The sequence below is a fragment of the Phlebotomus argentipes genome, unplaced genomic scaffold, assembly GCF_947086385.1.
Source record: "Phlebotomus argentipes unplaced genomic scaffold, Phlebotomus argentipes genome assembly contig_5, whole genome shotgun sequence".
NCBI lineage: Eukaryota > Metazoa > Arthropoda > Insecta > Diptera > Psychodidae > Phlebotomus > Phlebotomus argentipes.
In genome coordinates, this window is record NW_026776165.1 from 2,980,972 (window position 1) to 2,994,540 (window position 13,569).

Genomic DNA, 13,569 nt, shown 5'->3' on the forward strand with positions numbered 1-13,569 from the left:
AAATCTAAGATTTTCATCTAAAAGAGAGCCCAGGAAATAAGTTTATTGGAATTTTACCAATAAATCAGTGATATTTTGCCAAATATACTTTGCTATTTTTCTCAAGGTGGAGATAATATAGTCAGAAGTGGTGTACAGTTCAGTGGAAGTGTTCAAAAGTATAAAATAATCCTTTCCGAGTGCTTCTTTTACTGTCCATTTTTCCAAATTCTTTGAATTTCCCTTGATTTTTTGCGTAGAAATAATCACAATTATCCTTTTCTAGGTTATGTAACGAGCCAAGGATAGATTTAGTGAATAATTAGCATTCTAGCACATCAGTTTTTATACTCAAAAATTATAAAATAGATATTCTGCACAGTTGATCCCAAGAAACACTTCTAAACGCGTGTTGAGGCTGAAATAACCTCAAAATTTAGCATTTGGATGTGGAACAGATTAATCGCTCCGAAAATCAATTAACAACTTTAGCAGAATGTGTTTAAAGTGGATTTATAGCTTATTCGAATTGAAATCACAATCTTTATTAAATGCAAAGCCTCAATTACAACTATTTTAGGCATGACTAATTGATGTTTCGGGATGATTGTGACTTACAAAATCCGTCCTAAATTCGTAGAGGCATAAATTAAACTTGATAAGACGTGTGCTGAGCTCTTCTCACCGCAATATCTCCCCCTTGGGAGGCTCTTATAGGCATCACAGCATCCAAATGGCTCAATGGGGATCAAGAGGCATCGCGAGATGCGCATTCTGGGCTATAGAAAAAGAAGTGACTTTATGAAAATTCCTCCAAAACAACCTTCACGCCACGATTTAATGGGTCGACATTGTAATTTAAATCAGATGGCGGGAGGAAGATTACAATTTTTAATGAATGTGATTTGTCTCGTGGGATTTTACATATTCCCTCTATATATGCCTCGGCCTTTTATTTATTGTACAGCCAGCGCGAGGAGACAAATCAAAATCCCTCGAGGATTCTTTGGGCTCAGTGAATCCCTTCCGCCACGGGGAATCTCAAATTTGTCTTTTTCGGGTGGTTTCCCATTTAATTGAGTGTCTCATTATAATTTTCTTCCTCAGCCAAGGCGAAAGGAAATATGTTTGCTTGGTCTCAACTCCATGCCATGCAATCAAATCTCTCTGGCATTAGTTGAGAGGCGAAATTTCATTATTTTAATTCCACCATATTTTTATTGAGACAAGATAAGACTCAACCGCAGGACGCCCACACAGATTAAGGGCATCTGCTCGACGGGATGAAGGGAGGAAGAAAAAATCTCATGCGGCATTTTACGAGTGAATATCTCAAGAAAGTCCGCCTTTTTATGACTCGGTTTTGAGGAGAGAAATATTGCGAATTCGAGGAACTTTGGGAGAGAGAGATTTTGCCACTAAGAAATTTAAAGAAGCACAAAAATTCCATGGCATTTTATAAATGTTTTCACAATCATTGTAAACAATTTGTTGACACAGAACATCATTAAAATGCCTGCGACAATGACCAATATTACTGACATTTCCAGAATTGGTGCGCCATAAAATCTATTGACTCATAAAAAATTTTCCATCCTTTTTCTGAAGGTAGTAAAATTTTTAATGATGCCAGTTTTGGGTGCTCTCGAACGGGGGCCATTGGATGGAAATTTGTAAGATAATCCTCAAAAATGTCTCGTGTGATTTTTGCTGATGATTACAAAGTCATAAAATCAGTCAATTGGATTTTTATTCCCGCTCCCAATTCGAAAAGAGGGAAGAGCGTCGCGAAGCAGAATGATGATAATGCAAGTGAATAAATGTCTATCTTTATTTCTCAATTGAAGAGGTGAAGCGCAAAAGTTTAGTGCTTGATTGAGGAATTTATTATGCGTCTTATCGCTGAGCGCTTTTCTCTGGTGAACATTGAATAATGCTCAGAATGCAATTTATAAATTGCGGGTGTATTTAAAATGAGCATTTAATGATAAGCCGAATGTGATTTCTAAACAATCAAATGGTTAAAGTTAATTTATTGTCACTCATTTATAACATGTTTAAGCATTTTGCATTCTAATTATAAATTGAAATATGTGGGCTTGACATTCGCACTCGTGCATTGCTCGTGGAATCAATTATGGATGATAGAAATTTCCATAAATTATTCTTTATCACCCACAGAAATTGTTTTATCAACACCGCGATTTCTGCCTTTTCATTATTGTAAACATTGAAATATCACGTTGTTTGTCTTGTGCTAATCAATCGATTGTTTGCGATTTGTTTGTTGAGCATGAAAGGAGTTTTACAATTGTTATTTGTCTTGCAATCTTCAGTTCCCCAGACACGAATAGACACTTCTTCAAATTCACGAGAAAATGTGAAACTTCAAAGTTCTGCACTTTCACAGAAAGAGTGGAAAATAAAGTTATGATTCTTTCAAACTCTTAGACACAAATTTGCATGGCAAACAGTGAAGAATTTTGTGTGTAGTTTGCAACAAATTCTATTACATTTGAATACTATTTATTCTTAGAGTTGTAAAAATGTCTAAGAGCTAAATGAAATTGAACTGCGAGCTTTGAGTGTCTTGTAAAGCACACAAACTCTTCCCTTTTTGCACATTTGCCTTCACCTGCGCGATGAATGATCGAAGACAAGGGGGAGATAATACGGCTAAACAGTTTACACCACTTCCAAAACACTTCCACAATTCCTCTGCAGAATCTTCAACACTTCCAGACATTTCTTAACGCCCTTGAAAATGCATTTTCCATCGCTTTTTCCGCTCCTTCAACTGTTTCTCACACTCAATTCCGACTTATCACAAAGCTAATCCGGGTTTTTCCATCTCAAGAGGTTTAAGCTCTTCAAATGCTTAGATTTTAAACTGTAAAAAATGATTTGAATGTCCCAGAATTTGTTCATGAACAATTTCTGTCTTCATTTTCTAATTCCGTTTGAAATTAATCTCATAACCTTAAAAAAAGCGATAAAATTGATTTTTAAGCAAAGTTTAGGAAAATGCCTCAATTTGGATGAAATGGAAGCTTTTTCAGTGCAAATATTCTAATATATTTTATCACTTTCACTTCAAACACTTCCTTTCAAGCTGTACACCACTTCCGACCATAATATCTACCCCTTGATCGAAGATTCGATTGCAATTTGTGTGTGTAATCTTGGTGGGGAGGCAGAGGAAATTGTCGAAATGCTTCTCAAGATGCTATCTCTCGATGGCCGAAAAAGCGAGTGTCGAGCTTCTTTCCATGCGCGCGATACATTAATTTGCAATTAGGCGAGAAGCGAGAGAAGAATCAATTTGATACATATGCAAGAGATCTCAGGGACTTTCGGAGCCATTTCCCACAGCGACTGCCAATTAATCGTGGGCCAAATGCAGTGTTACATCAGTCAGAGTGACAAGGAAGGACTTGGAGGATAAGGGACGCCTTGTAGTCTCTTGCTTGGAGAGTCACAAAAGGCGGTGTTGAGGCAAATCTGTGCAATAAATTTCCATGTGTGCAGTTGTGTTCAAAAATCTCCAGCCATAAATAATCCCGGGGAATTTCTTTTATCTTATTAATTTTGATCCAGTGAATAAGTCGGAATGCTACATCTACTTATGCTTTATCATCTCCCTCGGCCTCGGGTTCTGGAGAGGCAAAAGGTAAAGCGTGCGCTGGGATATCTTTTCTTCTCTCTCTCTAAAATGGCCCTGGGAGGAGGAAAAAATCTCATGTGATTATGTATGTTGTATATCTCGGCTGTGTTTCTGTCGTGCAGCTTCTTTTTTAATGAAGTGGTGCGAGAGGATTTCCCTTGCCGGAGAGCGAATGGAAGACGGCGAAGCCACACAGAAAAACACTGTTTAATAGGCATGTGGATTTGCATAATTTGTTAATAAAACTTATTCAATTTAGATGGGATTATCATAATGACACCCTATTTAGTGGCAGTAAAATATTTCTCCTCAGATGAGACATTAATTAACTCTTGTGCATATTTGCGGCCCCCTTTTTTGGCACAAGGGAAAACACCCCCGCAGCAGCAGGGCAAAAAGTTGACAAGACTCTCTCTCTTCTGGCTTCGGATATATTTCTCATCCAGCTTCAGCACTTAATGTGTGTAATTCTCTTGTTCTCTTCCTCGTCCTCTTCCTTCCTCTTGGCAATTTTCCCAAACAATTCAACCACACGGAAGACAGTTGGAGAGCTGAACTAACCCCACAGTATTATTATTAATTACTTCTGTGCCACTTTCACTCTTTCGCCTCTAAACTTCACGTCAACAATGGCTGCAAAAACCACCACCACTTCTCCACCCCCGAGGGGGTGTGTCGGTGTGAGAAGAGCGACTGTGTGCGCGAGAAGAGATTAGAGAGCAACAATGGCATGCACTTACAGTGTGCAGATCGTGACGATTGAGCTTCGACAAGTGGAGGATATTCTTGACACTTCCGTCCGGAAGGACTTGAAAGGAGTCATCCAGCAGTGCATGTTCCTTCCACCAGGACACTCGAGGCGGCGGCACTCCTGCAAAGATGGGAAACAACTCACAATTCGCATCAATTCCTCCCAAGCGATGTATAAACTCTCTTTCACATACAAGAGATTTCATTTTTCAACGCTATTCACTTAGAAATTCATTGAATTTTTCCTGCACCTTCAAGCAAATTCTTCAAAAAGATAGCATGGAAAATTCACCATCACACCTCAATTTATGGTTGGTGAATTTTCATGGGATGTGCAGAAAGTGGCTCAAAATTATGGCAATATGTTGGACTAAATTACAACAGCACAAAAGTCTTCATGAGCAAAGGAGCGAGCATTGCACTTTTCAGTGCTAATAAATAATTTCGACTTTTGCCAACTCAGAGCACTTCTCCACTGCAATTAATGCTAAGTTCTCCGTCGTCGGAACACTATAAAATTTTAGTGTTATCGCGCGCTTATTCAATTTTTCGTGCTCAATTTAGTAATCTAATTAAATTTCGTTCTGTAGCAAATTTTCACACACATCTTCTGTAATCTCCATTTCTCACCAACTTAATTTATTCATTGCGCCACAGTAAAAGTTCTTCACTGATTTTCTCGCTCTGGATGTGATTTGATTAAGGGTGAAAAATTGGTGGGGAAAATTGAAAGAAGACATGGAATAATGGTTTGAGAAGAGTATTTTCTATGGATTTACTTGATTCAGAGTTGCAAAGATGTGTAGATAAATGTGATTGATTTATAATCGGAATTTTTTGGGAAATCAGCAGATCATTTTGTGCAAAAAAAATGACATAATTTGTTGGTTCTTGTTTCCCAGAATATAATCTACGCAATCGCCGATCAATGAGCGTGGATCATCAGCAAGTCTGTAATCGCTCTTATCTAGGGACTCGTCAGCTCTGCTCGCATGCTGAGAGGCTGCGAGGACGCGCCCTGCACTCACCACCGCTTGACAGACAGGTGATGTTGATTGTGGCCTGTTCTCGGTAGGGTCCAATCGTGTGGTCGGCAACCGCAGCTCCCAGGTCATCGAGGACGGTGAGGTGAGTCGGTGGCACTGAAATGAAAGGACACACTTCAGTGCCGCGCTGCGAGAAACTCAAGCGCCCCAGTGATAATTATGGGCCAGAGAGAGGAGCTTTGGTCCAGTGAGAGAGCAGCAAACCTGACACGATAATTGCGAATGTGCAGAGCGGCAATGGGAAAACACTTACCCAAGACGGTCAAGTTGATGCGGGAATTTCTCGTGGGCGACTTGTGAAAATCCACTCGACATCTGTGTGCGTGCGGAAGGTGAAAAAGAGGAGTTAATTACACACAGTGGTCTTCGATGCCAATGCAAGCGATGATTACCTGTACAATCCGGCGTCTTCGCGCTTCACATTCCTCAGGCGCAGCGCCGGAGGATTTGACTCGTAGTGGAAGTGAGCCTTGGACTTCAGCACCAGCTCGTCCGCCCAGTGGATGCCCTGGTGCAGTGGTCTCATGCGAGCATCGAATCTGCAAACAGAATCAACCGCAATCAATAATGCGATGCAATATTCGTTTTGCAATCATCAGAGCTTTTGCCCTGCGCTTCAGCTCTTCCTGTTCATCCATAATTTCAAAAGTCCATATTAAAATTTCTATCTGACGTATATGTGTGTTTTGCTGCTTCTCAATTTAGTATGAAAATACTTTTGGATCAAAGACTCCTGAATTTGAGGTTATGATACTTTGGGCGCATTGGAAAATGTCTACAATTCCGAAAAAGGAGAGAAAATTGAGGAAAACACATCTTTCAAGCACTGCCAAAGTTCTGGAAATATCTGTGATTCTCCCACGGAAATTGTGGATTTTACCCATATTATCTCCCCCTTGGCACTACTCAAAGTTGTGCTTTTGAACACAGGCGCTTAGTAAATTAAACAAGAATTGCTGGTGAAAATTTATAACTATGTATAGAGAGAGAGTTTGAGTGTTGCTTATTTGCTATTATGATAAATTCCTGGTTAAGGAAAATTGTGCGGTGCAAATTTATGTTTAATAACCCAACAAACACTGGTAGTTTGCTCAACTCACTGTTGTTTCCTTTCTAATAAAACTTTGCACATTGCAGACCTTGAGAATTTATTGGTTTGAAGTTAGTTTTTAAAGTTGTGGCGCCAAAATAACAACAAATGTTTACACATTTTACGTGCAATCAGTGGTTATTCTGTCCGATATTGTCCAGAGGGTGAATAAATTGCTTCATTTATATTTATGCACTCAGAATCGATGGCTAATTTTGAAATGTCATTCAATTAATGGCGTTTTAATCAATATTACTGGGTCAATCGCATTGAAATACATAGTAATTAGCACTCTGGCTGTGGATGACATATTGAAATGTAAAATTTGTCCATGTGGATTTATCTGGGAAATTCAATCGAACATTCCTCAAAATGGTCATGTCGACAATGTGCACAATGTTTGTTCGTCGATTGGACGCAGTTCAGTGCTGAAGTGCCATCGATATCGATGGTTTAAATCAATCGTATAAATTCTCAGGCAGCCAAGAACCCTCCTTATCATCAACAGGATGTCAGAAGATAAACATGAACGGGGGAAGATACGTAAATTTGTACCCTCTTCTTGTCATTGAGAGCGAGGCGACGGAAGAAGTGAAAATATTGACATTTTTCCCGTCACAATTTCAGAGTGGTTAAAAAGAGGACTCACAGGGTGTCTCGTGGACTCTTGAGGATGTCAAGCACCCGAAGCACAGATCAAGGGAAAGATGCTACGACAAGAAATGCTGAACGATTGAGCAGAGAAGGCTTGGAAAGTACTTGAGAGTGTGTCTTTTCAAAGATATCGACTAGAAATGTTAGCAATGAAATCTTTGCTGTAATTCTAACAATTCCTATAATTAATTGTACAGTCGTGGTGTACAATTTTCATCTCAATCGTCTCTCCCTCGACCGAGGCTTCTCTTCTGCACCACCTTATTTGCATGTCTGGTGGAAATGAGATCAAACAAGCGAGAAGGAGTCGAGAGAGGCGCAGAACAAGCGCGCGCGGAGTGTAATTCAATAAAACAAATTTCGATACACCATAAACTTCTTGTGCAAGTGAAGTGAGAAGTTTTAAACCCATTTGAGAACAAATATTTATCTGCATTTGAGCCTTATCGAGTGATATTCATGGGCGCAAGAGAGTGTTTTCGGGTGGCGCGCGAGGCGAGAAGTGAGATATCAAATAAAGTGATGACGATGTGACTTTCTTCCCACGATTCGTGCGAGAGACGAGAGCCAGAGAAAGAGAGAGAGAGGGAGAAGTGGGTGAAGAAGTGTTGGGGGGTGAGTGTTTCAAAGGAAAGCGAAAAAAAATATACAATATTGGGGAAGATTGCCACGGAGGAAATTGGCCAAATGTGCGGGGATTTTCTTCTACTGCTCGTGACACCCCCAAAATATGACGATGTAATTGAAGGACATTTAATCAGTGACAAATTAGACATGTGAATTGAGGGGAGATTTTATTGCCAGAGAAATGTTGATGCCCGAGAATTTAATTGACTCGCCAGTTGAGGGAAGGAATGTCAAGAGATCGCGGAGGAACATTGGACATGGCATTGAAGCCATTGCCATCTGCTCAAGTGCATTAACAATATGACAAATAGAACTCAATGCGGGCGGTTATGGGATAATTGTTCCATGCGATCGACTACAATGGACAAGAAAACCATTAAGTTGCGCTGCTTTTCAATTTTGGTGCCACGGAAATCGTTAGAATAGCGGAATTGACGTGAAAGGCTGTCTTCTGAGTGCATGCTGGATTGAGCTTCCTCAATTGCACAAAGAACAAGGAGGAGGTAATATGTCTCAAATCTGTACACCACTTCTTTAAGGTCTTTAAAGGCATTTTCCATCGCTTTCTCTACTCTTTCAACTGTTTCTCACGCAGTTTTGCCTTCTGAAAATGCTTTGAATAATTCTGATCAAATCAAGTTTTGATCACCAAAATTTGTCTTACATCAATCACATAAACTAGAAAAGCAATAAAATTGATTTTTCTAAACAAAATAATTTTAAAAATGGATAAATTTGCTGCAAAAGATACTTTTGCAATGCAAATGTTCCAAATATTTCACCACTTTCAATTCCCAAACACTTCCGCAAAGCTGTACACTGCTTCAAGACCATAATATCTGCCCCTTGATAGAGAGCATTTCTCGAAAACAATTCCTTTACCCTCTTGATATCCGCTCTTTTTATTGTTAATTGTCCTCTATGAGTAAAACGACCGTCAGAAGACGTTCTTTCTGTGCAAAGAATCGCCGAAAAAAACTCAACAAAATCATCAGGGGATTTTTTTTGAACGTTCTGTAAGAAAGTGTAATGATCAAGGAATTTGAAATGCTTCATTACACCGCAGACACCTCAATTTCCCCCACAATAAACGCCATTCAATTGAGCAATTATGGGTCGATTGTGTCTTCGCCAGATGCCGGTGTTGTTTATCTAATGCTCCTTGTTGGAACTTACGTGTAAATGGGCTTGATGTTCCCCTCTTTGTACCAGATGACAAGTTGCACCTTATCCGTCATCATGGACACCGAGATGGGCACCAGCTCGCAAGGCATCGACGCCTCCAGTCCCACAGCTGTTTGCACCTCCGAAAGTGGTCCTGCAAAGGAGAAGAAGCAGAAGAATGTCCGTGAGCCACAAAAGAGTGCAGCAATTAAATTTGAATGTCCGTGAGTGCATGTGAAGTGAAAGGAAAGCCACGGGGGATAATTGATGCGCTATTGGGGTGGTTGGGCAAAAAACTGCGGCGGTGAGATTGTTAATGCCTTTGAGAGGCAACGCCAAGGGGAGTCCATGTGGTTGGAATTTGTACATCGCCAATGCACAAGTCAAAATACTCTTCTTCAATTTGGCACAAAACTGTCGATTCATTATAGAATATATTGTGATAAAACACTACTTCAAATATACTTTTATCATATAAATCTTAAAACTATTCTGCACGTTTACTGAAGCTGTACACCACTTTCTGCTGCCTTATCCACCCCTGGACAACCCTATTATTCCATCTCTTCCGTCTCTCAGCCATTTCTCCATGCTCAAGTGGCCTTTGAGGAGTCTCTCGAGTGAGATGGATTCTCGATAAGATACTTCAGACTCTGGCTTTCCAATTGCTGCACATAAAAATCATTTCAATTGCTTCATTTGTTCAGCATCTGTGGCCTGAGATTGTAGTCTTAGATAGTCTGATTGCCTTCGTGGGCAAACCTTTATCCTTTTGCTTACCACGGATGGTTGTTCGGCGGGGATTTATTAGCCCAAAACTGACCAGGTGGTCTTCAGGGTGTGTCTTTGGAGCGCGCGACTTGTGGGAGATAAATTAATACTCAGTGAAGAAGTGATTTCTGTGTTGCTCGTTTTTGGCTAAAAATAAAGGTGTTGGAATTACAAGTCGCAGTTGAAATTGGTTGCGCGTAATCTCTTTCCCACGCCCAGAAATTCACTGTCAACAATCCCTAAGGCCTTTCCTCTGTCCCTCTCAGCATTCCTTCCTCTAATACCCGAGAGACCCTTCGAAGTGTCATCGATGACGGCTGAGGAGGATGAAATCGCTCTTGTTATTTTTATTCCAATAAATTCCTTCTCACCCCCAGAAAAAAACCACCGTCGAGCCGCGCTCTGTTCGCCTCAAGGCGGAGATAATATGTCTTAAATCTGTACAACACTTCAAAACACTTCCAAATTTGCCTGACACTTCTAAAACTTGAAGTTTTTAGACTATTTCAGATTGCAAAATCATCAGTTATGATATGCAAATGAACTCAAAATTGCGAATTAACAGTGAAAATCGTCCAGGGAGATTTCTAAACCAACATTTTTCAAGTTTCAATCATTATTTTTGAGGTTATGAACGACATTAGCACATTTTGCATGTGTTTATGGACACCAAAGATTCAGAATAGCAATGTTTATTGCATGAAAATTCTCAATTCAACAAATTATTGGCAATCTTGGGGACTTGAAAAAAAGAATTAATGCACTAGATTGCGAGCTATTTTCATTAAATCTGTTCTTGATTCGTTACATAACCTATAAAAGCATTTCTGTGATTGTTTCCAGCGGACAAGTCGAAGGAAATCCAAAGCTAGTGCTTAACTATTAGCATATTGTAAGCTTATGAACACTTCCGCCGCTTAAGTACTTCTTCTAAGCTGTACACCACTTCTGACTGTATTATCTCCCCCTTGGTTCGCCTCGTCATGCGATCAGGCGAAGAAGAGCATGGAATTTCCAATAAATATCCTCTCCCACTGACGCTCAATGATGTTTAGGTGATGTCTGAGGTTTGAAATGGTTGCTGACTCTTTTAGCACGACGCGCTCTCGAATTTATCGGTGTCTCTTAATTTATTATTAAATCAACAAGCCAAAGTCGCACCCACAAAGGTGGATTACTCACAGGGAAGAAGAGCCCACGAGGAGGGGTTTTATTTTTGGCACCGGGCGGGAGATTTAATTTGTTGGTGAGGTGTGTGTCGAATGCCTCTCTCTCTCCCCCTTTTTGGATTTGTTTTTGTCCCCAATAGAGTTGTTATGCGATGGCAAATGACTTTCCACGCGCGACGAAGGGAAAATTTTAATGCTGCGACATCAACAAAAAAAAAATAAGCCAGTGGAAAATCCCTACAAGATAATAAATTTATTTAAGGTTCCCCTTCTTTCACACACCATTCTGCGCGCGCGATGGGAAAATAAAAAGGCAAATTAGGAGGAAAATCCGAATAACAGTGAGAAGAAAAGATTGTCTTTTTCATGTGTGCGCCCGCCATTCAGTGTTGAAATTAAAGAAGGCAAATTTCTTTTTTATTGCCCTCTCCTCGCAATCATTCCTTTTGGTCCTTTCTCTCTCTCTCTTTTTTTTCGGTTGTCTCCTTCGCCTATTCTGCACGCCTATGAGGAATCACCTTCAGAACCAGCCGCATATTCTACGTCTATAGACAATGACTTGAATGTTCATAAATATTTTATGCCATAGGAAACCTATCATTAGTCGACTCGTTCGGTGGTTTAATGGTTGGAGAAACAGGACAAATATTTGTACGGAAATTGAGTACAACGTGTCACTTCCTAAGGTATCAGAATTTCCCTCCAAGGACACACTTTTAGTGCCTCTCGCAGCAGAAACATCCAATCAATCATCCAATGAACACAACAATACAACTACACGGAATTCCTGGTCTTTCTCGCGCAAAGAATTTCGCGGAATTTGTCAAACACACTAAAGAGATGAAATTTCCATGAATACTTGCAATTTGTCAAAGTTCCAAAATGCCGCTTGAGGTGCAGACAGAAGTCCTCTCTGTGCCTTTGACAAGGAGCGTCAGGTGTTTGAGTACGGACTAAATCCATGTGAGATCCAGAGCATTTCACCCTCAGGCGCGCAGTTAGTATGCAAATAATCCCCCAATCAACTTGTGGCTGACAAACAAGAGAAACCGACAAGTGCGTCGAGAGGGTGTGCCTTCCAGTCCTCGATCTCGTGGAATAATTACACTTACGTGATCCTGACGCACTTGAATATGAAATTTTCCCCAGAGAGGCACAAGTTGCCAATAACTCACACGCCATTTTTCCATGCCGAGGGGACAATAACTCACTCTAACGAGGCGCTCATTGAAATTCAAGTGTCACCCTCGCGTCACCCCCTCATTGATTGACTGTGCCAGAGGGTTTGAGTTCCACTCGAGTTGTTCTCCAGTTGCCTTGTTGACTGTTGGGGTTTGAGTAATTATGAGGTGGAAGTGCCTAATCTGCGTCTTAACCCTGTGCCAAGGCGTTGTTGGTTTTGCTCAAGTCCAAATAAACACAAAGTTGATTGTATATCATTAGAGAGCAACAGATGCACATTCTCAAGAAAGTCAACTGATAGAGATAAGATTATTTTGCTTCTGTCCTCATTATTTCCTCGATATAGCATTCAAAACGATGCGATATTCTTTGTGGTGACTTTAAAAAGTGAACAAGTGAAGATTAGCCTAAGAAAGTGTAGCAAAAGATGTGATTTCAGTGCAATTACATATACTGAAGAGAAGAAGAAATTATCGAGCTTTAGCCTGAATTAGCTTGATCTGCCTTAAACCGTATAATAATTCACGTTCTGTGACAAGTAATTTCCTCTTAAACATTAATTATAAGATGCAAATAAAGCAGTGAAGCTGACAATGTCTCTTCGAAGCTCAATTCTTATGCTTAAATTGCAATTTGTCAGCCAAAGAGAAGTTGAAAATAGTGAATTAAATGCCAATCGAGCTCGAATCGCAATTCACGTGCTATTGACCCCTCGGCAGCAGATTTCGTGAGTCTCCCCGTCGATGGGTGTTCTGTCGGCTTTCAAGGGTTGCGAGACTTGCCCGAGTCCTTGGAGAATCACGAAGAAATGTACGGAATTTCGAGTGCTTTCCCGTTTAAGAATCTCATTCCTCTTTTGGGGTTTTTGACTAAGGAATAAATCTGACTCTTCACATCTTCCATATGACGCCGGATTACACCATCAGGATGTGGAAGATGGAAAATTTTCATAACTCGTCGGATTTTGCATTTTTCCCCAAACCACACGCGAAAAAACCTCAAGGAATTTTCTACCACAAGTCTCAGAGGATTTTTAAGAGCCATAATTGATTGGGGGTTGGAGAAGAAGAAGAAAAAAAAAACTCATCATCGCAGCGAAAGAACATAAAAAGCCACTTTTGCGCTCGTATATTTGGAAGTTCTGTTTTTTTCCTGGGTGTTGTCCAAGTTTTAATATTAAATTATTGAGCTGCTTGAGCTGTTTTGACTTGGAGGGAATGTCGAGGCCACTGACGTCTGTCCAGGAACTGATGGATTAGATTTATTGAAATCATCTCGGATGAATACACTTTGTATCTCCGCCCAAAGTTGTCTATATCGTATAATTCGTTTCTGGGGATCCTTCGTAAATCACTCGCGACAGGCTTTAATAACAGGGCAAGAAGAAGTCGCTCAAATGTGGAATTGAATTGATTTCCGTTCGATGTGGTGGGAAAATGGCATTTTAAGACACTAAGACGACCGCGTAATTCC

General features: G+C 40.2%; 1 protein-coding gene across 1 annotated transcript in view; it reads right to left on the reverse strand.

Moving 5' to 3' along the window:
- LOC132256563 (hemicentin-1) overlaps positions 1-13,569 on the reverse strand; it is a 44,368-nt gene that overhangs the window by 16,354 nt on the left and 14,445 nt on the right. Inside the window, exons 2-6 of the mRNA XM_059753057.1 lie at positions 8,987-9,128; positions 5,832-5,978; positions 5,693-5,754; positions 5,422-5,535; positions 4,384-4,514 (exon numbers count right to left, since the gene is read on the reverse strand). Coding sequence (XP_059609040.1) covers positions 4,384-4,514; positions 5,422-5,535; positions 5,693-5,754; positions 5,832-5,978; positions 8,987-9,128 — 596 coding nt within the window. The remainder of the gene's footprint in view (positions 1-4,383; positions 4,515-5,421; positions 5,536-5,692; positions 5,755-5,831; positions 5,979-8,986; positions 9,129-13,569) is intronic.